Source organism: Chiloscyllium plagiosum, chromosome 38 (assembly GCF_004010195.1).
Source record: "Chiloscyllium plagiosum isolate BGI_BamShark_2017 chromosome 38, ASM401019v2, whole genome shotgun sequence".
Lineage (NCBI taxonomy): Eukaryota > Metazoa > Chordata > Chondrichthyes > Orectolobiformes > Hemiscylliidae > Chiloscyllium > Chiloscyllium plagiosum.
In genome coordinates, this window is record NC_057747.1 from 16,918,867 (window position 1) to 16,941,132 (window position 22,266).

The 22,266-nt window shown below is 39.9% G+C and overlaps 1 protein-coding gene across 18 annotated transcripts in view; it reads right to left on the reverse strand.

Annotated features, from left to right (window-relative positions):
* The window catches only part of dlg5a (discs, large homolog 5a (Drosophila)), a 233,889-nt gene that overhangs the window by 18,561 nt on the left and 193,062 nt on the right, over positions 1 to 22,266 (reverse strand). For 17 of the 18 annotated variants that reach the window (XM_043678989.1, XM_043678987.1, XM_043678993.1 and 14 more), the window contains 6 exons: positions 17,862 to 18,024; positions 16,362 to 16,501; positions 10,386 to 10,550; positions 8,414 to 8,597; positions 2,978 to 3,126; positions 1,622 to 1,792 (listed from right to left, as the gene is read on the reverse strand). In XM_043678989.1, the coding sequence (XP_043534924.1) occupies positions 1,622 to 1,792; positions 2,978 to 3,126; positions 8,414 to 8,597; positions 10,386 to 10,550; positions 16,362 to 16,501; positions 17,862 to 18,024 (972 nt within the window). Of the gene's footprint in view, positions 1 to 1,621; positions 1,793 to 2,977; positions 3,127 to 3,891; positions 3,920 to 8,413; positions 8,598 to 10,385; positions 10,551 to 16,361; positions 16,502 to 17,861; positions 18,025 to 22,266 lie in introns of those variants that run through there. The other variant, XM_043678997.1, reaches the window with a different exon arrangement.

Below are 22,266 nucleotides of genomic sequence, written 5' to 3' on the forward strand. Positions count from 1 at the left end.
TCCAGAATCTTTCTGAATTAATGGAAACCATTAGATTGATGGGACTTGCAATTTGAGCAATTAATGAATCTTGTACAAACAACCCAAGTATATAATGCCAAATCATCTCTTTCAACAGGAAATCTTAAAAGTTTTGACAGCACTTGCATTTTTATCATCTTATAAAAAGATGGGAATTCTGTTCAGAAGCCAAAGTTTCCACCTGTTATCTTCTTGCCCGATAACAAATTCATACAGAAAATACAATATAGAATTTCCTACAAATTGTAGTCTCCTCGACAGTCAGGAAACAAATCTACATTCTGCTCACAAAAAAAGACATGAGCTGCCACTTTAACACATCACCATGTTCCCTGGCCAACAACTGTCTCAGGCTTGCTGCTGTGCTCGAGAGAGGCCCAGTGCAAACTGGAAGAACAGCACCTCATTTTCTGCTTGGGAACTCTGCAGCCTTCTGGACTTAATATCGAGTTTAACAACTTTAGAGTTGAGTGCCTTTTCCCACGTCTTTCCCCTACTCCCACACACCTAGCCTTGTCATCACATGAGCTGCTACCACACACAACTCATTGTCAGCTACAAAGAGCTCCCATTAGCAACTATTAATTCCCCTAAACTGACCTTTATCCAGTTGACTGTCCAACTGTTTTTCTCTCTCTGGGTTCTACTGTTCACTCCTTAACCCCTCCCTAACCCTATCTTCTGCATAAAAACCAACCTTCGCCTAGCTATCATAAATTCTGAAGGAGGATCACTGGACCTGAAATGTTAACTCTGATTTCTCTGCACTGATGCTGCCAGACCCGCTGAGTTTTTCCAGCAATTTCTGTTTTTGTTCCTATAAACTGAATTTATAGAAACAAAACTTTAACTGGAATCAACCATACTTTGCTGGGAAATTTTCTTCTTGGGACATAGCCATAAAGTAACAGCCATAAAGACATGGGAATTCTCTGTATTGTAGCTGCAGCTTTATTAACTAAAACGTTGAACTTCTGGACTACTTTTGGTTTCTGTTTCACAGGTGAAATGCTGCATTATGAAATATGTCCAGATACTGGGAAATAAGAAGTAGTCAAAAAGCTTGGTCTTTGGCCCTTGAAATCAAACTTTAATAGAAAACAAATATGCTATTTATATAATTCTCAACACATCCTTAGACATTTCCAAAACAATTTGCCACCATTGATATGATATTCGTAAAAAGAAACAAGGATTGGCACTGATATCTCATAAAATACTGCAGTGAATTTACACTGCAAGGTCCTACAACAGCAATAAGATAAATGTTCACACTAACAATTTATTAAGGTTCTGACTGAGGGATAACTATTGGCTAGGCCACCAGATCTCTCTTGCATACCTTAAAAAAAAACCTGGAGTAGGAACTTTCACATCCAGACGAACAGGCAGAGAACACCTGGTTTAACATCTCATTCAAAATTCAGTAGCTCTCATCATACAGTACTCTTCTGTACACTTGACAATCAACAACCTTCTAACTCTAAAGCAAGAATTACGTTTATATTTTAAAAGAAGTAGAATGCAATGTATTTCTTATTATTTGAATGCAGAGCTTCTTCCTTATTTATGTTACCCTTTCATCAATTGTTACGCTTACATGTACTTGCTGGGGATTTGTCCTCTTTCCAGCTTCTGAGCATTTTCATCCAATTGCCAGGCCATCCAGTAACCAAAGTTTCCTTGCGGCAGTGTGTCATCAACGTAAAGGATATCATCCTTCTTAAAACTTAAATCGTGCTCTACTTCAGCAACTCGATCGTAAAGTGCTCTGGAAGACCAAGCAGATGAAAATGCCAAAGAAAAGATTGCTGTGAACCTGTATTACTCAAACACATCAGGACTTAGCTTGGTAAGTAAAATTAAAACATGAACACCATAGAATTCCAAAATATTAGACAACAGAAATTAAAACCTAGGCTAAGTAAAATATCACAATGGTTTCTGTTGGAAGATTGGGCTATTTTTCAATAGTTATGATTTGATTCAGCAAGTGAAGAAATAAATTATATTGTTAAATTATGACTAATTATAAACAGTTTCTGAAGGGAGAAAAGTCCAATAGTAGGCCAAAAGTATGGTTTATGGTTTTATTGCCTCTTCTTTTGTTGTTTAGTGTACTTTCATGAAACAGTATGCTTAATAGAGTTCAGGATGCCTCTGTTACGCACGGGCTTAGTGGCTAGTAAAGATTAACAAGGCCTGGGTTTTAGTGCTTTGACACACAAGAAGGAATAAGAACCTCAGTCAACACAACAAAACAAATGACCGGTGCCTAGTCAACCAGTGTCTGGGAATAGCAGCCTGAAATGGAAGAACTGTAAACTACTCTTTATATTCAGTAGGTTTTCTTTAGTGCTTATTTGGATAAACAAAATAAATTTTGTAAAACTTGTGAAAACATATTTATACATGGAATGTCTTTGAACCAATCAGGTCTAGTGAACTTTCAATTGGCTCTCTCAACCTTAGCTTATAATTGTAATTGTCACCAGAAGGCCTCGGTTCAAGTCCCGCCTGCTCCAGAGGTGTGTCACAACACACCTGAAGACGTTCATTAAGAATATTTGTAATTGTAATCTATGTAGGTTTTTACAACTCAAGTTAAAGTGAACCTCAAAATCTTACACTGACCATGCACTTGTAGGAGGCGAAGTATCTGAAAAATAATACACGATCCTTTCACACAAAAAGCTGAAATTAACATTGTTCGCCACGTGAAATTATTGCAGATGTACTGAATGAACAACAAGAAAATAATGGCCAAATCACTGCTACTTCCAAATGTTATTCTACAGATGGAGATCTAACTGTAGCTTAAACCCAATTATTTTCAGTCTGTTTCTGTTACATTCATTGCTTGACCCAACATTCCAACAGAATTTGTCCATGAAGTCCTGATCTATTTTCATTTAATGATTATGAGAAGTTTGCAGTTAATGATCTCAAATGATACCTGATATAGAAACCATCTCCGGCTTCATTTCTGATCTTGTTGAATTCCTCTATTCTGTACTGAGCCTTCACAGAGATGGTTTCTGTGGGTTTCAGCATTTCGACATAGGCCTGCTCAGCCGTCACATTCCGCATATCGGTGCCATTGTACTGCAACGAAAATGTAAAATGACTATAATCAAGAATTGCTGTTTACTTTGAATACATTCCAGCAAATAAGTGTTGCAGTAAAACCTCCTGTGTATTTTTAAAAAGTGTTCATTAAAATTTCTCTTAAGTTGAAGTTTTTCTATTCTCTCCATCTCGTTTCCCTGGTTTGCATACTGTTTCCTTGCAGGCTGTCAAACAGCTAGTAGATATACATTACCAATTGTCCTTTTCTAAACTGTCTAATAGGCACAGTAAGTATATTTTCAGGAGCTGGATTTATCTCTAAACCTTTTTTTCTCTGCCCACATTTTATTTCACTGCAATTTCTAGTGCATGGTATAATGTTTATTCAAATACAGAGTTATACCCAAGCAAAGGTAAAGTTATAATGCAGACATACTGTTCCTGTTCAGTCTCAATGCACTATTCATTACTACTGAAATATATTAGAAAAGAATGAGTGAGTAATTCTCTTGGCTGCATTGTATTTGAAATTGTGTCAGAAACTTATTCCAGTACTGTCATCACTTTAAACTCATGTTAAATTGTATGACTATATCAGAAAGGCAATGGTTAGGAAGAAAACAATTACAATCTGGTTTGCAGAATAATTTCAGCAAATGAGATTTGTTTTTCCTTAGCAAAAGCTTTGCAAATCAGGAAATGTAATATCTTTCGACTATCTGGTAAACACAGGCCAACTAATTTTTTTAAAGGATCTTGCCTCATTTACTGCAGTGAGCAAAATCAATATATGTGTCATACCTTCTCTAAGGCCTTTATGTTGATCTCACTATAAACAATGACAAACATAAACAGAAGGCAGGTATGAATAGTGCTATAAAAAAATTATAAATGCACTAATACTGAGCAACGCTAGCCTTATAACTTTACAAATTTTTCACACAAATAGTCACAGAAAAATGGCTAATAAAACTAAAATATCTACCATAACTGAAATTATGACTATCAAGAAATTAACTGTTAAAGATGACAATAAAACACTAATACAAGAAACTGTAAATATGTGAATGCCAGCAGTGAAAATTAATCATTCTAAAGTGCTTTCATAATACAGTAACAAACATCTGTCCACCTTATTAAGCACTTACAGAATGTATTTAAAAACAAATCTAGGTACTGTATATAAAATTAATGAAAATATTAGCCCCATCAATTGCGGGGAACAAAGCTACACAAATGATGTATTTTATTTTAGGGAGGGCAAGACTGCTGTGGACTTGTCTGTCACTTGATTAAGTGGAAGATATTTTATTGCATTGAAGTACATTCTAGATAGGGAAATTCAAAATCATGACTTTGACAGCTCTGTCAAAGGCAAATTTCCCAAATGCCTTGACACTGATCAGGCAGAAGTGACTTTTGTAGCTTGGACCCATTCGCACGACGAAAGACAGGTGCATACCTGAAAACTATGTGGATTTTGCACATTCTCCCCACTTCCTCTGGGTGCTCCGGTTTCCTCCCACAGTCCAAAGATATGCAGATTAGGTGGACTTAGCCATATGAAATGCAGTGTTACAGAGATGGGAGGGGTGCTCTTCAGAGGGGTTGAGTGGACTCGATGTGGTGAATGTCTTGCTTCCATACAGTAGGGATTCTATGATTCCAACTTTCTGTATCGTGAGACAACCAAATAACCTTTGGGATGCCCAGAATAACCACTTCAAGGTTGCTTTCAAGCATGACATAAAGGCCCTAAGCATCGAATCTTGCATCTAGGAGATAGTAGCTGATAAGAGAGGAAAACTGTGACATCACCTGTGGGCCAACATGCACCACCGTGATGATCAGACACTATAGAAACTTAGTAACACCAACACCAAAAAGCAACAATCCATAATGAGACCTGCCAATCACTTCACTCTGGGCACTTGAGCAGAATATGTCTCATGGATTGGTCTCTTCAACCATTGGCAGAAAGGATAGCATAAATGACTCGATTTGCTGTACGACCATCAAATTATGGAAGGATGCCAACAATGACAACAGATTTTCATGTATAAACTAAACTGTCATACTTAAAATTCAAAAATTTATTTATTTTTTTTAAACATCTTCAGACCACTGTCACTTTTTTGAGTGGACGCTGGTCTGCACCGTTTAATTATGACTTCAGAAGTTTTGCATTTTTGTGGCTTACACGATGAATTACATTGGGCATGCAATTCGTTTGACATGTAGACAAATGCAGCAACTATATACTTGCAACATTAAGTGGAATTTGTGGGAATTCCACTTTGGGTCTCAACAGCACTGCAGCATCAGATACAAAGTCAGGACAATAACTTTGAACAAAAGTGCACAAGTCCCTTTTTTGCCGATTTCTGATGCAGGAGTCAGTATGCACGGTAGGTTCCAAAAAGATGCTCTAACAGCAGACAGAATCAACTTTGCTATGTAATTTAATAATCTCTGCTCAGTGATGTGTTTACTTGAAGTTGTGCTCGTAAAGGAAGGAAAACAGTGCTTAAAAATCAAAATTGCAAGGAATCCAAAATGAGATGCAAAAGAAATAAAGGGATATTCCAGGAATAAGTCTTAGATGCAATAAACTTAGATGCAAGATAATCATCTGATTTACCAGATGTTAATTTCTTATTGGACAAGCATCACAATTGACTTCCCCTTGACAACAATATCCATAGATTTCAAATGATGTCTCAAGTGCTACTGTTGTTAAGCAGAACATTTGGAACACGAGAAGTATTAAATTTATTACTTGATACCAAATTTAATGTTTGCGTTATGACAATGCCCTGGGCACATACATCTGGTTAAACATTAATTTTTATTTCATAGCTCCAAATGGGTTGCAAATCTTCCAGCTTGCCCAAATTTCAGGGCAACATTTAAATTTCTGAACAATCATTCATAGTTCTGACGTACATATACAACAGTAAATGAAACGTATGGTTCAATTTAGTATTAAACAAATTATTTGTTTTAAGAAACAAAAATTTCTAGAAGCAATGTAATGAATAACCAGATAATCTACCACACCAATAAACGTCAAATACTGCAGGTGCTGAAGATCAGAAGTAAAGACATTAAGTGCTGGAGAAACTCAGAAGATTTGGCAGCATCTATAGCGAGAAAAACAGAGGTAACATATCAACTCCAATGTGATTCCTCTTCAGAACTGAAAATGGTTGAAAAATGATGGATTTAACGCAGTCGAGAAAGATAGAAGCAAGTGGAACAGAGGGAAGGTTGGAGAATGTCAGGGATTGAGCGGGATTAAAGATCACAGATCAAGGACAGAAACGTGAGCATGAGGTGGTGTATTAAAATGATGTAATTATGCATGCAAACTACATGAAGGTATCCTGCAAAGTGATCACTCAATCTACATTTTGTTTCCCTCAGTGTAGTGACTGCATTGTGAGCAGCAAATACAGCTGACTAGATTAAAAGAAGGACAAGTCAATTGCTGTATAAGGAGTATTTATGATCTCTGACAAGGGGGGAGGTGATAAATTGGCAAATGCTCCACGACCTGTGACTGAATGAGAATGTGCCACAGGAGGAAAATTGGGGCAACTGAGGAATAGATGAGGATGTCACAGGGACATTGGTCCTTTTGGAATGTTGACAGGGAAAAATGTGTATGGTGGTGACATCAGGCGAGTGATAGTGGAAAATGATCCTCTGAATACAGAGACTGGTTGGGTGGAAAGTGATGACAAGGGGAAGCATCACAGTTGTGGAAAGGTGGAGAAAATGGTTAATAATTTGAACAGTTGATGGTCCTGTATATCCAGGTGAGGAGGGAGTCCTTGGCTGAGGAAAAAGGAAGACACATTGCAAGCTGCGGGGAAAAGATAGCATCATTGCAACAGATGCCAGGGAGACTGAGAAACTGGAAGACAGTGTTTGCTACGGCATTCTAACGGAGTCCAATGCAAGGTTGAGCAACAGTACCTCATTTTCTGTTTCGACACTTAACAGATGTCTAGACTTGGCATTAAGTTCAATAACCTCACATCATGTTCTCTATCCTCCATTTTAATTCCTTGCCACGTTTGGTTTAACTTTCAGAAAGACGGACTTATATTCTGCTATTAATACCTTCTCTCTGCACCCATCTCTTTTCTGTTACCACTCGCTTTGCCTTTTGCTTTATAACTGTTGTGAGCTCTAATTCCCCATGCACTCTGACTTTCTCTTCTGGTCCTGCCTACCTTTTACCACAGTATAAACTCATCATATTTCCAACTCGCTCATCATTTACAAAGAAGAATCATCCAGTTTTTGGCACAAGGCTTTGAAACCTCATACAAGACGATGTTTGTAAGGAAAGGAGGCAGATGCACTGCACTGCAAAGCAACCTAAAATCAACTCAACAGAAGAGTTCTGTAACATTACAGATAAAATAAAAAGGCTCAATTTTTGGGGGAAATCCTTTAAAAGTACACTATGCTACTCAGGAGGCAAGCTCGAGCTTTAATACAAAATATTGTTGCATAATGAATCAATGATAACCCTGATGAGAAATGACAATCTCACTTAATAGGCATGAGGATCATAAATGTACAATTTTTAAAAATGATTGCTTTCAACTAGAACCCAGAGTGTGAAAAGGCAAAGGACAACTGTCATCAAGCAATATAAATAGCTACAGTAAATGTTTGTATGCAAAGCTCTCACAATAGGACCGAAGGGTCTGTTTCCATGCTGTACATCTCTATGATTCTAATAGATCGACATAGAGTGACTCTATAAATGATGCACAAAGCCCTATTTTTACGAGGTAGAGTCAGCTGGGGTACAAATCATTTATAGTCTCAACATTTATGAAGAATGGAAAATGCATGCACTCTTGTTTGAACTGCCTCTTTTCCATTCCCAATTGAATAGTCTGAGACTCTCTGATTTTATTTTAAACTGTTTGTGTGACATATGCTTGAAATTTAAATGCAAGTTTTAATGTTTGGAGGATCATTGGCTTTATTCAAATTCTGAAAATCAAACAATTTTCAAATGAATTGTTGATAATGATTATGCAATCTGCCAGCCTTCTTACTGTAATGATTGTAAGAAGGTCAGCCAGGTGGACCTCATAAAATGAGTTCCCTGATTGGACCAGATTAATAGCCCCAATCAGGGAGCCATGGCTGACAGATAAGAACAGAAGTGTTAGATATCTTGTTCCCTCTCAGAGCAGGCTTTGAGAGAGCTGGATAAGTGTAAATGACTCTCTGTGTGTAAATAAAGAGTGACTTGGTGATGGGATAATAGCCTCTGTGGAGTTATTTCACTTACCTCCAACAATTTATCCCCGGGAATCAGCCCATCAGGGCCATTTGCTGGACTGTCATCGTCCACCTTTGCCACAAATACTCCATATAGGTTTCCACCACAAATTTGGATCCCTAATTCCATTTGGGTTTTCTTTAGGAAAAGGAATCGCGGTTCAGCAATTTGGTTGCTTGAATCAATTGACTTTCTGTTGAATTAAAAATGCAAGAAAGAAAAACAAGGAACATATTTATTTTCATGTGATTGCAGATGAACACGGTAACCAATCAGGAAATGTATTAGTCAGAACACAATGATATTTTGAAATTAGTTTGTTGATTATCCATCTTTCACTGAATGTATTATCAATACTTGCTAAGTATTTTTTTGATGGAAGTAAAGATTGTTGCCCTGCAAACCAGCAGTAACATCAGGCCAAAGTACCTATTGATCTTCGATGAACTTTTCTTTCAAGATCTCTAACTCTTCTATAATAAGACAACAGTTGTTCACAGTTAGCATGTCATCAGTTCTTCATATATCAATAAAAAGGTAGCGTGACAGTTCACTGCACATTCAATGCAGAACTGATGAATAAACACAATCCAATAAGGACTATGCAGTAGAGCAAACGGGGTCACTCTGGTTGATTTACCCTCCCTTTGTCCAAGTGCACTAAACCTACTGCACTTCCTTTTCATTTACCAGCTGAGATAACAAATATAGCACAGATCTAATATTGACATCGGGACCTCCTTGGTCTGTGTGCATTATAAACTACCTTTCCATAACTTTCATGGAATATCAAATTTGTCAATGCATCTAGAAATAGGTATTCACCCACTCAATATGCCCTCCTCATATGATGTGTTCCATGGTAGGAACCTTAACGTTAACCTAGCTAGCAAGGCTTGATTACCGAGGCATCACAGCCAGTCTCTGCCATCACCCAACATCCAAACATTCAAATTTATTTTAACATGGCCTCTCTTTCTAGAACATTAATAAGCAGGAGAAATAGCCTGCATCTTTGAACAGCTACATCAATTTTAACACAATTACAAATTGGAATTGAAGTGTAAATCAAGGTGCCTCTACCCACCAGAAATAATGATACAGGATAAGTAGTGTAACCTTAATAAATTCTAAGCTATAAAACCAAACCAGGATTAAAATCATAAAATGTAACACTATTCAAATATACAGGTCCATAAATTATTTATTACTAAATTCCAAATGAGAAATATGGCAGATTTTCTGTGATATTTTGAAAATTAATTCTGTTTTGAATCACAAAAAGAATTATTGAATGGTTACAAGAACAGAAGCAAGCTATTTGACCTGTTGCATTGGTGTCAGCTCTCTGAAATACAACTCACCAAATCGCAGTCATTACCTTTTCCCCTCGCCTGCAAATTAGTTTCTCTAGATGCTTATCTAACTATCTTTGAAGGATATGATCAAATTTGCCTCCACCACATTCTCAGGTATTGCATTCCAGATCATAAGCAACTGTTGTTTAAAAATGTTTCTTCTTGCGTTGCCTTTGTTTCTTTAGTTGATCATCTTTATTTGGCATTCCCTGGATCTCAATCCTACTCCTAAGGGGAACAGCTTTCCCATCTACTCTATCCAGATCCCTGTAAATGTCGAATAGTACTATATAAAAGCAAAAACTGCAAATGCTGGAAATCTGAAAACAAAACTAAATCCCATAGATACTCAGCATGTCTGACAACGTCTATGGACATTTCAAGTCCCATATTAAGCTTTAGAATTGAATAACGAATAGTCCCTTGCTTGATGCATTTTTGATTTTTTTGTTTGCAATATGCCAAAGGTGATCATTCCTTCAAAGCAACACAATATTCTTTGGAAGGGCACAGTCAAAAGTTCTGCCTTATCCAAATGAAATGAAAAGGACAAAGTTTTATTCTGTCTCATAACAGAGGAACTTTAGTCTTAGTGGTGTAGAACAGCTCCGATTATAACTGACCTGATTGAGTCACGTGGACTAGTAGTTGGGGTGGTTTGCTTCGATGGAGGGGTTATTGTCCCTTCATCCTGTTCACTCACAGCATCAATCATGGAGTGATTGTCGGGCGTTGTTGCTCCACTACCCTGGGGAGTTGAATGGTTACTTATTGGCTCCAGTCGAGAACTAGTAACACAAAGCACATATGGATCAACATTAATTGTTTACAGAGTCACACAGCATGAAAACTGACTCTTCAGTCCAACTAGTCCATGCCGACCATGTTATCAAACTAAACTAGTCTCACTTGTCTGTCTTTGGCCAATATCCCTCCAAACATTTCCTAAGCCAAATGTCTTTTAAATGCTGTAACTGTATCCATATCCACCAATTCCTCTGGTAGTTCATTCTGCATATGAACCACTCTGTTTATAAAAAAAAACTTGCCCCTCACATCCTGTTTAAATCTTTCTCCTCTCACCTTAAAAAGATGCTTAGTTTTGAACTCCCCCACCCAAGGGAAAAAACTTTTGCTATTCACCTTATCTATGCCCCTCATGATTTTACAAACCTCTAAGGCCACTCCTCGACCTTCTTTGTTCCAGAGAAAAAAGTCCCAGCCTATCAAGCCTTTATAACTCAAACCTTCCATCCCAGCAGCATCCTGGCAAATCTTTCCTGCACTCTCTCCAATTTAATAATATCCTTCCTATAGAAGGGTGACCAGAAATGTACAAAGTACTCCAGAAGAGGCCTCACCAACACCCTCTACATGACGTCCCAATTCCTTTACTGAAAAGTCTGAGCAACGAAGATAAGTGTGCTACACACCCTTTTCAATACCCTGTCTTTGTGTGGTGCAGATTTCAAAGAATTATGTGTCTGAACCGCAAGGTCTCTCTATTCTACAACTCTACCCAGGGCCCTGCCATTAATTGTCTAAGTCCTGCCTTTATTTGTTTTACAAAAATTCAATACCTCGCATTTATCCAAATTAAATTCTACCTGCCACTCCTCAGTCCATTAACTCAATCGATCTAGATCTCTTTGTAGTCTTAGATAACGTTCTTCACTGTCCAGTATACCACTAATTTTAGTATCAGCCCAGGTCTCCTAAATTCTCATCCAAATCATTCATATGGATGATAAACCAAAGTGGGTCCAGAGTAGCAACATAAGAAGCTAGCAATAGTTAGCAAACTCATTTAAATATCTAATATATTAGTAGCTTCCAATTAACGACTTGGCTTCAATGAAGAGCTGCTTCCTTTCTTTTGATGTATTTTCTGCGTTGGAGCTGATTTCCTCGAATTCTAAGAGCAGCAATTACTGCTTTAGAAGTCAATGCATTGTTTTGGAACTTTGGGGGAAAGAAGATCTAAACAACAGCCTTTAAAAAGGAGGAAGGGAGACAAAGGCAGTGACCACATGGGAAGTGATTCAAACGTAGAAAGAAACCGACACTGCTGTCTGACCCAGTGGTAAATCTGCATAGCTGCTGCCTTTGCTGCTTGGTTTCAAGTATCTCTGGACATCAGAGTTCATTCGAAGAAAACTAGACAAACAGTGAAATTCACAGCTGACCTTGGAGAAACCTGTGTGGGCAAGCTCACAACAGTGGATCAATTAAGAGACTAGTTTTAAAGTGCAACCTAATTAAACTTAAAAAATATAAAAATATAAGTACAAAGCTAGATTGCAGCAGTGCTTTTAGAGCAGTAAGACAGTGCTATTTTCAGGGTCTGTAGTTGGTTCAGGTGCAAGGATGGCCTTCAGTAGTGATGTACTCTTCTGGTTGAATGAGAGAGATTAGGGAGAGTTTCTGTTACTGATGATCATGTCTGCAGGACCTGTGTTTGGTTGTGAATCCTATCATGTTGCATGGATCTGTTGGAGCAGCAGTTAGAGGCAATGAGGAATTTACAGGAGCTAGGGAGTGTGATGGATGGTAGTTGCGGGAAGGGAGATAAACTAAGGATATAGTCAGATAGATGGGTGATCTTTAGGAAAGGTAGGAGGGGGAGGCAGGTAGTACAGGAGTCTCCTGTGGCTATAAAATGTGTTGCTGGAAAAGCGCAGCAGGTCAGGCAGCATCAAAAGAGAAGGAGAATCGACGTTTAGGGCATAAGCCCTTCTTCAGGAATTCCTGAAGAAGGGCTTATGCCCGAAATGTCGATTCTCCTTCTCCTTTGATGCTGCCTGACCTGCTGCACTTTTCCAGCAACACATTTTTAAGCTCTGATCTCCAGCATCTGCAGTCCTCACTTTCTCCTGTGGCTATCCCCATCTCAAACAAGTATACTGTTTTGGAAAATGTAGGTGGTGATGGATCTCAGGGGAATGTAGCACTGACAGCCAGGTTTCTGGTACTGAGACTGTCTCTAACGTAACAGGTGGTATGCTAGATTCCAAGCGATTGATTGTGATAGGAGAATCTCAAGTCAAAGGGACAGACAGATGTTTCTGCACTGACAGACATCAGAATGGTGTGTTGCCTCCCTGGAGCCAGGATTTAAGGCATCTCGGAGAGGGTGCAGAATATTCTCAAAGAGGAGAGGGACCAGCAGGAGGTTGTTGTATACATTGGAACTAACGATGTAGGAAGAGAAAAGGACAAGTTTCTGCGTAACGAATATACGAAGTTAGGCATGAATTTAAAAAGTAGGCCCTCGATGGTAGTAAGATCTGGATTACTCGTGGTGCCAGAAGCTAGTGAAAGTAGAAATAGGAGGATTGAGCAGATGAATGCATGGCTAAGCAGCGCAGAGGAGAAGAATTCAAATTTGTGGAAATTCAAATTACTTATATAAGGTCTGTGTGTGTCACCCAGAGAGATAGTGAGGAAAGAGATCCATCTGAGACTGGTACAGTTGGGAGAAGGAGTAAGTCAAATACTCAGAGCAGGCAGGGCCAAAGTAGAAAAAGAGGTAGGACTGATTGAAGTAGCTGCAGCTACTTCAATGTAAGAGGCCTAACAAATAAGGCATGAACTCAGACATGGTCGGGACCATGGGACTGGGATATCATAACAATTGCAGAGATATCGTTCAGGGATGGATAGGATTGGCAGCTTAAATGTTCCAGGGTATTAATGCTATCGGGGGAGTGGCATTTTTGATTAGGGATAATGTTACGGCTGAACTTAGGGAGGATATTCCTAGGAATCCGTCCAGGGAAGTTATTTGGACGGAACCGAGAAATAAGAGAAGGATGATCATTTTATGGGGATTGTACTACAGATCCCCCACTAGTAAACAGGAAATTGAGAAACAAATTTGTAAGGAGATGTCAGTTATGTCTAAGAATAATAGGGTGGTTATGGTAGGGGATTTTAACTTTCCAAACTTACATTGGGACTGCCATATTGTTAAGGGCTTGGATGGTGAGGAATGTGTTAAGTGCGTATAAGAAAATTTTCTTACACAGTATGTGGATGTACCTACCAGAGAAGGTGCAAAACCTAAACCTACTCTTGGGAAATAATTCTATTAGTTTTAAAATTGTGATGGAAAAGGATAGACTGGATCTAAACTTTTAATTTGCAGAACGCTAATTTTGACAGTATTAGGCAAGGATTAGGCACGGTGGCTCAGTGATTAGCATTGACGCCTCACAGCACCAGGGTCCCAGGTTCAATTCCAGCCTCCGGCGACTATCTGCATGGAGTTTGCACATTCTTCCTGTGGCTGCGTGGGTTTCCTTCGGGTGCTCCGGTTTCCTCCCACGGTCCAAAGATGTGCAGGTCAGGTGGATTGGCCATGCTAAATTGCCCGTAATGTTAGGTGCTTTCATCAGAGGGAAATGGCTCTGGGTGGGTTATTCTTCGGAGGGTCGGTGTGGACTGGTTGGGCCGAAGGTCCTGTTTCCACACTGTAGGGGATGTAATCTAAAAAGTTGATTGAGGGCGTATGTTTACAGATAAAGGGATGGCTGGAAAATGAGAAGCCTTCTAAATTAAGATAACGAGAGCTCAGAGACAGTATGTTCCTGTTAGGGTGGATGGTGAATGTAGGGAATGCTGGATGATGAGAGAACCTAAGGTTTTGGTCAAGTAAAAGAAGGAAGCAAATGTCAGACATAAACAGCAGAGATTGAGTGAATCCCTACAAGAGTATAAAGTTAGTACGAGTATACTTAAGAGGGAAATCAGGAGGGCAAAAAGGGGACACCAGATAGCTTTAGCAAATAGGATTAAGGAGAATCTAAAGGGATTCGACAAATACATTAAGGACAAAAGGATTACTAGGGAGACAAAAGGGCCCCTCAAAGATCAGCAAGGCCATCGATGTGTGGAAGCGCAAGAGATGTGGGAGATACTAAATGAATATTTTGCATTAGTGTTTACTGTGGAGAAGGATATTGAAGAGAGAGAATGTGGGGAAATAACTTGCGACATCTTGAAAAATGCCCATATTACAGAGGTGAGCATGCTGGGTGCCTTAAAACACAAAGATGGACAAATCCCTGGGAATTGATCACGTGCACCCGAGATCTCAGTGGGAAGCTAGGAAATTGATTGCTGGGCCCCTTGCTGAGATATTTGTATAATCGACAGGTAAGGTGCCGGAAGACTGGAGGTTGGCTGACTTGGTGAGCCTGACATCAGTGGTGGGCAAGTTGTTTGAGGGAATCCTGAGGGACAGGATTTACATGTATTTGGAAAAGCTAAGACTAATTAGGAATAGTCAACATGACTTTGTGGATGGGAAATTGTATTTCATGAACGTGATTGAGTTTTTTGAAGATTTAACCAAGAGGATTGATGAGGGCAGAGCTGTGGACGTGATCTATGTGGACCTCAGTGAGGCATTTGACAAGATTCCTCATGGGAGACTAGTTAGCAAGGTTAGATCACATGGAATGGACGGAGAACTAACTATTTAGATCCAGAACTGGCTCGAAGGTAAAAATAAACCGAGGTGGGAATGGAGGGTTGCTTTTCAGACTGGTGACCAGCAGTGTGCCACAAGGATTGGTACTCGGTTCACTGCTTTTTGTCATTTATATAAATGATTTGGATGTGAATATAGGAGGTATAGTTCATAGGTTTGCAGATGATGCTAAAATTGGAGGTGTAGTGGACAGTGAAGGTTACCTCAGAGTACAACAGGACCTTGATTAGTTGGGCCAAGAGCTGAGGAGTGGCAGATGGAGTTTAATTTGGATAAAGGTGAGGTGATGCATTTTGGGAATGCAAATCAGGACACGACTTATACACTTAATGGTAAGGTCCTGGAGAGTGATGCTGAACAAAGATATTGATTGCAGGTTCATAGTTCCTCAAAAGTCGAGTCGCAGGTAGATAGGTTAATGAAGAAGGCATTTGGTATGTTTGCCTTTATTGGTCAGTACATTGAGTATAGGAGTTGGGGGGCCATATTGCAGCTATACAGAACATTGGTTAGGCCACTATTTGATTACTGCGTGCAATTCTCGTCTCCATTCTATAGGGAGGATGTCGTGAAAGTTGAAAGGGTTCAGAAAAGAATGACAAGGAAGTTGCCAGGGTTTAGGATTTGAGCTACAGGGAGACGCTGGGGCTATTCTCCCTGGAGTGTTGGAGGCTGAGGGATGACCTTAAAGAGGTTTATAAAATCATGAAGGGCACAGAGAGGGTAAATAGACAAGCTTTTTCCCAGAGATGGGGGAGTCTAAAACCAGAGGGCATAGGTTTAAGGTGAGAGATGGAAATACACATTCAAAAAAAAAAGAACACTCAACCATGTTCATACCTAGTGTAAGCATAGAGTCATTAAGCATAATTAAGGTGGAGATGAGACAGATATTTGAACAGTAAGGGAATCAAGGGTCATGGGGATAAGGTTGGAAAGTCGAGTTGAGATTACCGAATTAGCTATGACCTCAATGAATGACAGAGCAGAGTGAACGGGCTGGCTTCTGCTCCTATATCTTTAGGTCATTGGGAGAAACTTAATACATTGCTCAGAGAAATCAGCGTACAAGTCTAAGTTCTAATTTGCACAATTGAAGTCTCACCTGGAACGTGAATGGTTACCCAGTTGATACATATGTGGGTTATATTGGGCCAAGATGGTGATAGTCTCACATGGTTCTGTCTGTCCAATAATTAACCGGGCCTGTTGCTCAGTGGCGTTCCTCAGATTTATGCCATTATACTGTCAAAAGATAGTAAAACATCACCAACACTGCTATGTATGTAACATAAAATGCCTTCTTAAAACCAAGAACAAAAGACATGATATGAAGGGAGAGACAAAGACAGTGCAAGGAAAAGAATTTGTGCTTTTGCTGCATCTTTCAAGTCTGCAATACATCACAAAGCACTTCAGAGCAATGAACTACTATTTCATCGAAGGACGAGTTCACAGTAGTCCATTTGCACACAATAACATGAAGCATTAATGAGATAAATGACCGTGAAATCTATTTTGGTGGTATTGTTTGATGGATGAATAATGGCCATGTGATATGTGGAAAGCCACTCTGCATAGTATCTGGGATTATTCAATTCATCTTAATAGGCAGGCACGATGAAACTTAAAAACAGCTTTTAAAACACAACTGCTCACTGAAATTCTCAGTGGTAAGACAGTTACCACTAAACCAACTGGAACTAGATTAATAGGAATGCAATGATGCATTGCATTTGGAGTATCAACCTACCCTACAATGGCAATCATCTCAAAACCCTGGCCACTAAGCTGTTGGTTTCTGCTGTGCTGGAGATTGGAAGAAGAAAAATCAAAGTGTAATATACCAAGATGACTCAAAAACACTAATAATGCCAACTGATCTTCTTGGCAGGAGATGGCGTGGAGCTTTGGGAAACCCATTTTTACCCCATTCTCTTATGATAGCTTTGATAACTTGGAGAAATGTAAAGACTTTGGAAAAAGGAAAAATATTACACTCTAAATTAACATGATCTCAAAATTTTAGGCCTGTCTATAAGGAGGCCATATTCTTTGGCAAACCATCAGTAAAAAGCAGGTTTATTTTAAAGTTTTGAAGGAATGCGGGTGTTCAGGGAATGGGACTGCGGTGAGAAAAGCAAAATGTCAGGTCATGCTCCGACGAATCACAAGTTATAGTGAGGGACAACCCGGTAAAAACAACGATAAAGCCGTTGTGGAAATATTCTGATTCAAACAGCTGTTATGCAGTTTTTAATTGGAATTAGAAAGAACCCACATATTTTGGGCCTTCTTCCAAGATGCCCTATTCTCATGGAACTAAAAAATGAAGAGCATCCTCTTTCAAAATTCCAACATTTGAGATAACTCACACCAGGAGGACCCAGCAGTCAAACTTTAAATGCAATTACAGAAGATTACCAATGCTCTCACAATACAATCTATACTGACTGAACTGAATTATAGGCAAATGTTGAAGTATTCTGCGAATATAGGAAACCCTTTCCCTCCCTAAACACGTATAGTTGTGCAAAGCAACAGAAACTTCAGATGCATGATTTTTCTCATTATTAGCAAGTTTTAGCAAGTTAATCACATTTACCTCAAGCAACTGGTCACCATATTCAAGTCCTGCTTGATGAGCGATACTTCCACCAATTACCTTGGAAACAAATATCCCTCCATTTTCTCCACTCACGATTGAAATTCCAAGTGGTTCAGTTCCTTTCTGTACTGTCACATGACGGGGTTCTTGTAGATAGGGCCTTTAACATAAAATTATTTGAATTCCATTCAGCATAATACTCACTGAAATCTAAGGTTTTATACAAAGTCAAATAAGGTAACAGACCACCCGCACTTCAATTTTATTTTTAAACTGAGACAGACAAGATTACAAATTGGATTGCTACTCAAACTAGGATTTTAATTTGCACTGGACAGGCGTGAGCACATTACAAACAGCACAGAAATGGTAACACAGGAGAAGGCCTTTTTGCTAGTGAGAATATTTGACCCAAGACAATGGTATGCGGGGGGGGGGATTTGCTTGTGCAATGTGGCATTATGCAGCAACGTCAAATCCTCAGGCTTCATGCAGGCAAGTGTGCTGCATTCTTCATTGATTTCACGAGAGAATGCCATGAACATTATGACTGTGCCTGCTCCAGTGAATCCAATCAACTCTGCTTAATGGTGCAACTCAAGCAAATTTCTTCTCCCACACCTTTTCCAATACAATCATCCTTAATTTTAATATGTATATACAAAAGGAAACTTCAAAAAGGCAGCTTCACTAAGCCTCTCAAAGTATTTTGTACTTGGTTACCTTTCTTATAGTTTCACAAGATAAAGTGCACAGCACAGTGAGATTCATGTTTGAAGGAAGCAACAAGAGCAACCAGAGTTACTGGAGAATCAACATCTATCCTGACAGCAGCCAACAGGCAAACATGTACTGGAAAATTTGTCTACCAGCTTCCTGAAGAACCAATTTTGTTTGAAGTACCTTGTGCGTGAATCAAAGTTGCTGTATTAGGCTATATCTACACCACACACCAAAATGAATCAAAATATGTAACAGAATGAGGTCAGCTGCTAGTTAATGCATACATTGTCACCCTACCCCTAGTAGTAAAATCCTGAACTGTTTTAACATGCTTGAGGGCTCCCATAAACTGTGTGACCAGCTTACTGAAGCTGAAATTTGCACATATTCTTTTTTTTTCAATTCAATCGTGGGACATGGGTACCGCTAGCTGGGCCAGCACTTATTGCCCATCTCTAGTTGCCCTTGAACTGGTGGTGATGAGCTGCCTTCTTGAAGTGCTGCAGCCCACATACTGAAGGTTGCTCCACAATGCCTTAGGGAGGTAATTGCAGGATTTTGACTCAGCGACAATGAAGGAACAGCGATATATTTCCAAATGAGGATTATGAGTGGCTTGGAGGGAAACTTGCAGGTGGTGGTGTTCCCATGTATCTGCTGTCCTCGTCCTTTTCGATGAAAGTGATTGAGTATTTGTAAGGTGCTGTCTAAGGATCTTTGGTGAATTTCTACAATGCATCTTGTAGATAGTACATACTGCTGCTACTAAACATCAGTGGTGGAGGATGTGGATGTGGTGCCAATCAAGCAGGCTGCTTTGTCTTTGATGGCGTCAAGCTTCTGGACTGTTATTGAAGCTGCACCCATCCAAGCAAGTGAGGAGTATTCCATTACTCCTTGTGCCTTGCAGATGGTGGACAGGCTTTGGGGAGTTAGGAAACTTACTTACTCTCAGTATTCCTAGCCTCTGACCTGCTTGGGTAGCCACTGCGTCTCTTTGGCAAGTCCAGTTGTTCCTGGTCAATAGTAACCTCAAGGATATTAATAGTGGGGGATTCAGTGATGGCAACACCACTGAATATCAAAGGGCAGTGATAAGGTTGTCTCTTATTAGAGATGGTCATTGCCTGGCATTTGTGTGGCATGACTGTTACTTGCCCCTGGTCAGCCCAAGTCTGGATATTGTCCAGATCTTGTTGCATTTGAACATGGACTGCTTCAGTACCTGAGCATGGTGCTGACATTGTGCAATCATTGGTGAACATCCATTCTTCCGACCTTATGACTGACGGAATGCAATTGACGAAGCATCAGAAAATGGTTGGGTCTAGGACACTACCCTAAGGAACTCCTGCAGAGATGTCCTGGAGCTGAGACGATTTACCAACAACCACAACCATCTTTCTATGTGCCAGGTATGATTCCAACCAGTGGACAGTTTGCCCCGACATCCAGTGATTCCAGTTTTGCTATGGGCACCTTAATGTCAAGGGCTGTAACTCTCACCTAACCTCTGGGAATTCAGCTCTTTTGTCCATGTTTGAACTAAGGCTGTAACAAGGTCAAGAACTGAGCAGCCCTGTGGAACCCAAACTGAGCAGGTTATTGCTGAGTAATTGCTGCTTGATAGTACCTGTTGATGATACCTTCCATCACTTTACTGACGATTGGGAATTGACTGAGGGGACAAGAATTGGGCAGGTTGGATTTGTCCTGCATTTTGTGTACAGGACATACCTGGCCAATTTTCCACATTGTTGGATAGATGCCAGTGATGTAACTGTACCGGATCAGCTTGGCTACAGGAATGGTAAGTCTCCAGTACTACTGTCGAAATGTTGTCGGGACCCATAGCCTTTGCAATATTCAGTGCCTTCAACCATTTATTGATAATACGTGGAGTGAATCAAATTGGCTGAAGACACACTTGCAAAGTGGGGGACCGCTGCAGGAGGCTGAGATGGATTATCCACTTTGTACCTGGCTGAAGATTGCAGTGAATGCTTCAGCTTTATCTTTTGCACTAACATGCTGGACTCTTCCATCATTGAGGATGAGGATATTTGTGGAGCCTCCTCCTCTATTGAGTTGTTTAAACTGTCCACCATGATTCACGACTGGATGTCGTAGGGCTGCAGCGCTTACATATGATCTGATTAGTTCATGTCTACCACTTGCAGCTTATGCTGTTTGGTATGCAAGAAGTCCTGATCAGTTACTACACCAGATTGACACCTCATTTTTGGGTATGCCTGCCTGCACTCTCCACTGAATCAAGGCTGATCACCTGGCTTGATGGTAGTGCTCGAGTGGGAAATATGCCAGGCCATAAGGTTGCAGATTGTGTTGGAGTATGGTTCTGCTGTTGTTAATGGTCCACTGCCCAATTTTGACTTGCTATATCTGTTCGAAATCTGTCCCATTTAACAATAATGCTAAACAACACACTACAGGCTGTGCGAAGGCAAGACTTTCCCTCCACAAGGACTGTGCAATGGTCACTCTTACTGATACTGTCTGTCATGGACAGATGCACCTGCAGTTGGCAGATTGGTAAGGAGGAGGTAGAGTGTTTTCCCCTCTTGTTGGTTCCATTATCACCTTCTGCAGACCCAATCTAGCAGCTATGTCAGTTTGGACCCAGCCAGCTCGATCAATAGTGGTGCTGCTGAGCCACTCTTGATGATGGACAATCCCCATCCGGAGTACATTTTGTGCCTTTGCCACCCTTCCTCCAAGTGTTGTTCAACGTGGAGGCGTACTCAAACATCAGCAAAGGGAAGATGGTTCATAATAATCAAGCAGGAGGTTTCCTACCCCATGTTTAATCTGAAGCCATGAGATTTCATGGGTTCTGGAGCTAATTGTCTCCAAGGACAACTCCCTCGCAAATATATACCACTGTGCCGCCACCGCTGCTGGGTGAGTCCTGCCAGTAGGACAGGACATGTCTTGGAACGGTGATTGTGGCATCTGGAATATTATTTTGTCAGGCATGATTCTGTAAGCTTGAATACGTCAGGCTGTGCTTGAATAGTCTGTGAGACAGTTCTGTTAATTTTGGAACAAGCCCCAGATAATAGTAAGGACTTTGCAGGGTTGTCAGGGCTGTTTCAGCCATCGTCTTTTCTGACGCCTAGGTCAGATGGCCCATTTGGTTTAATTTCTTTGTTGAGACTTCATAGTGATTGATACAACTGTGGCTTGTTAGGCTGTTTCAGAGGGCAGTTGAAAGTCAACCACATCGCTATGGGTCTGAAGTCACATGTAGGCCAGGAAATCCTCCATCCTTGAAGGACTTTTGATATGCAAATCTAAATAAACCAATCAAGTATTTTTAAAATATTCCTCTACTATATTAAAAGTTACTCGAATATCTTGACGTCAATAGCCTAAAATGGTTTGCACTGATGAAAGGTCACTGATCTGAAATAATAACTTGGTTTCTTCATCCCATTGGCATGATTGAACCTGCTAATTATTTTCAAAGAAAAATAAGTTGTTTAATTGCTACAATTATAGCTAATGTTATATGTTTGAGTAACCATAGCGTTGGAAATGACCCATGAAAGAATATTCTGTTAGATGCTCATGCATTTGACTCTCTCTAAATTGTTCTACACCACCACTATTACCCACTATATTAGGAGATCAGATCTCAAGATTACCTACCTTCTTA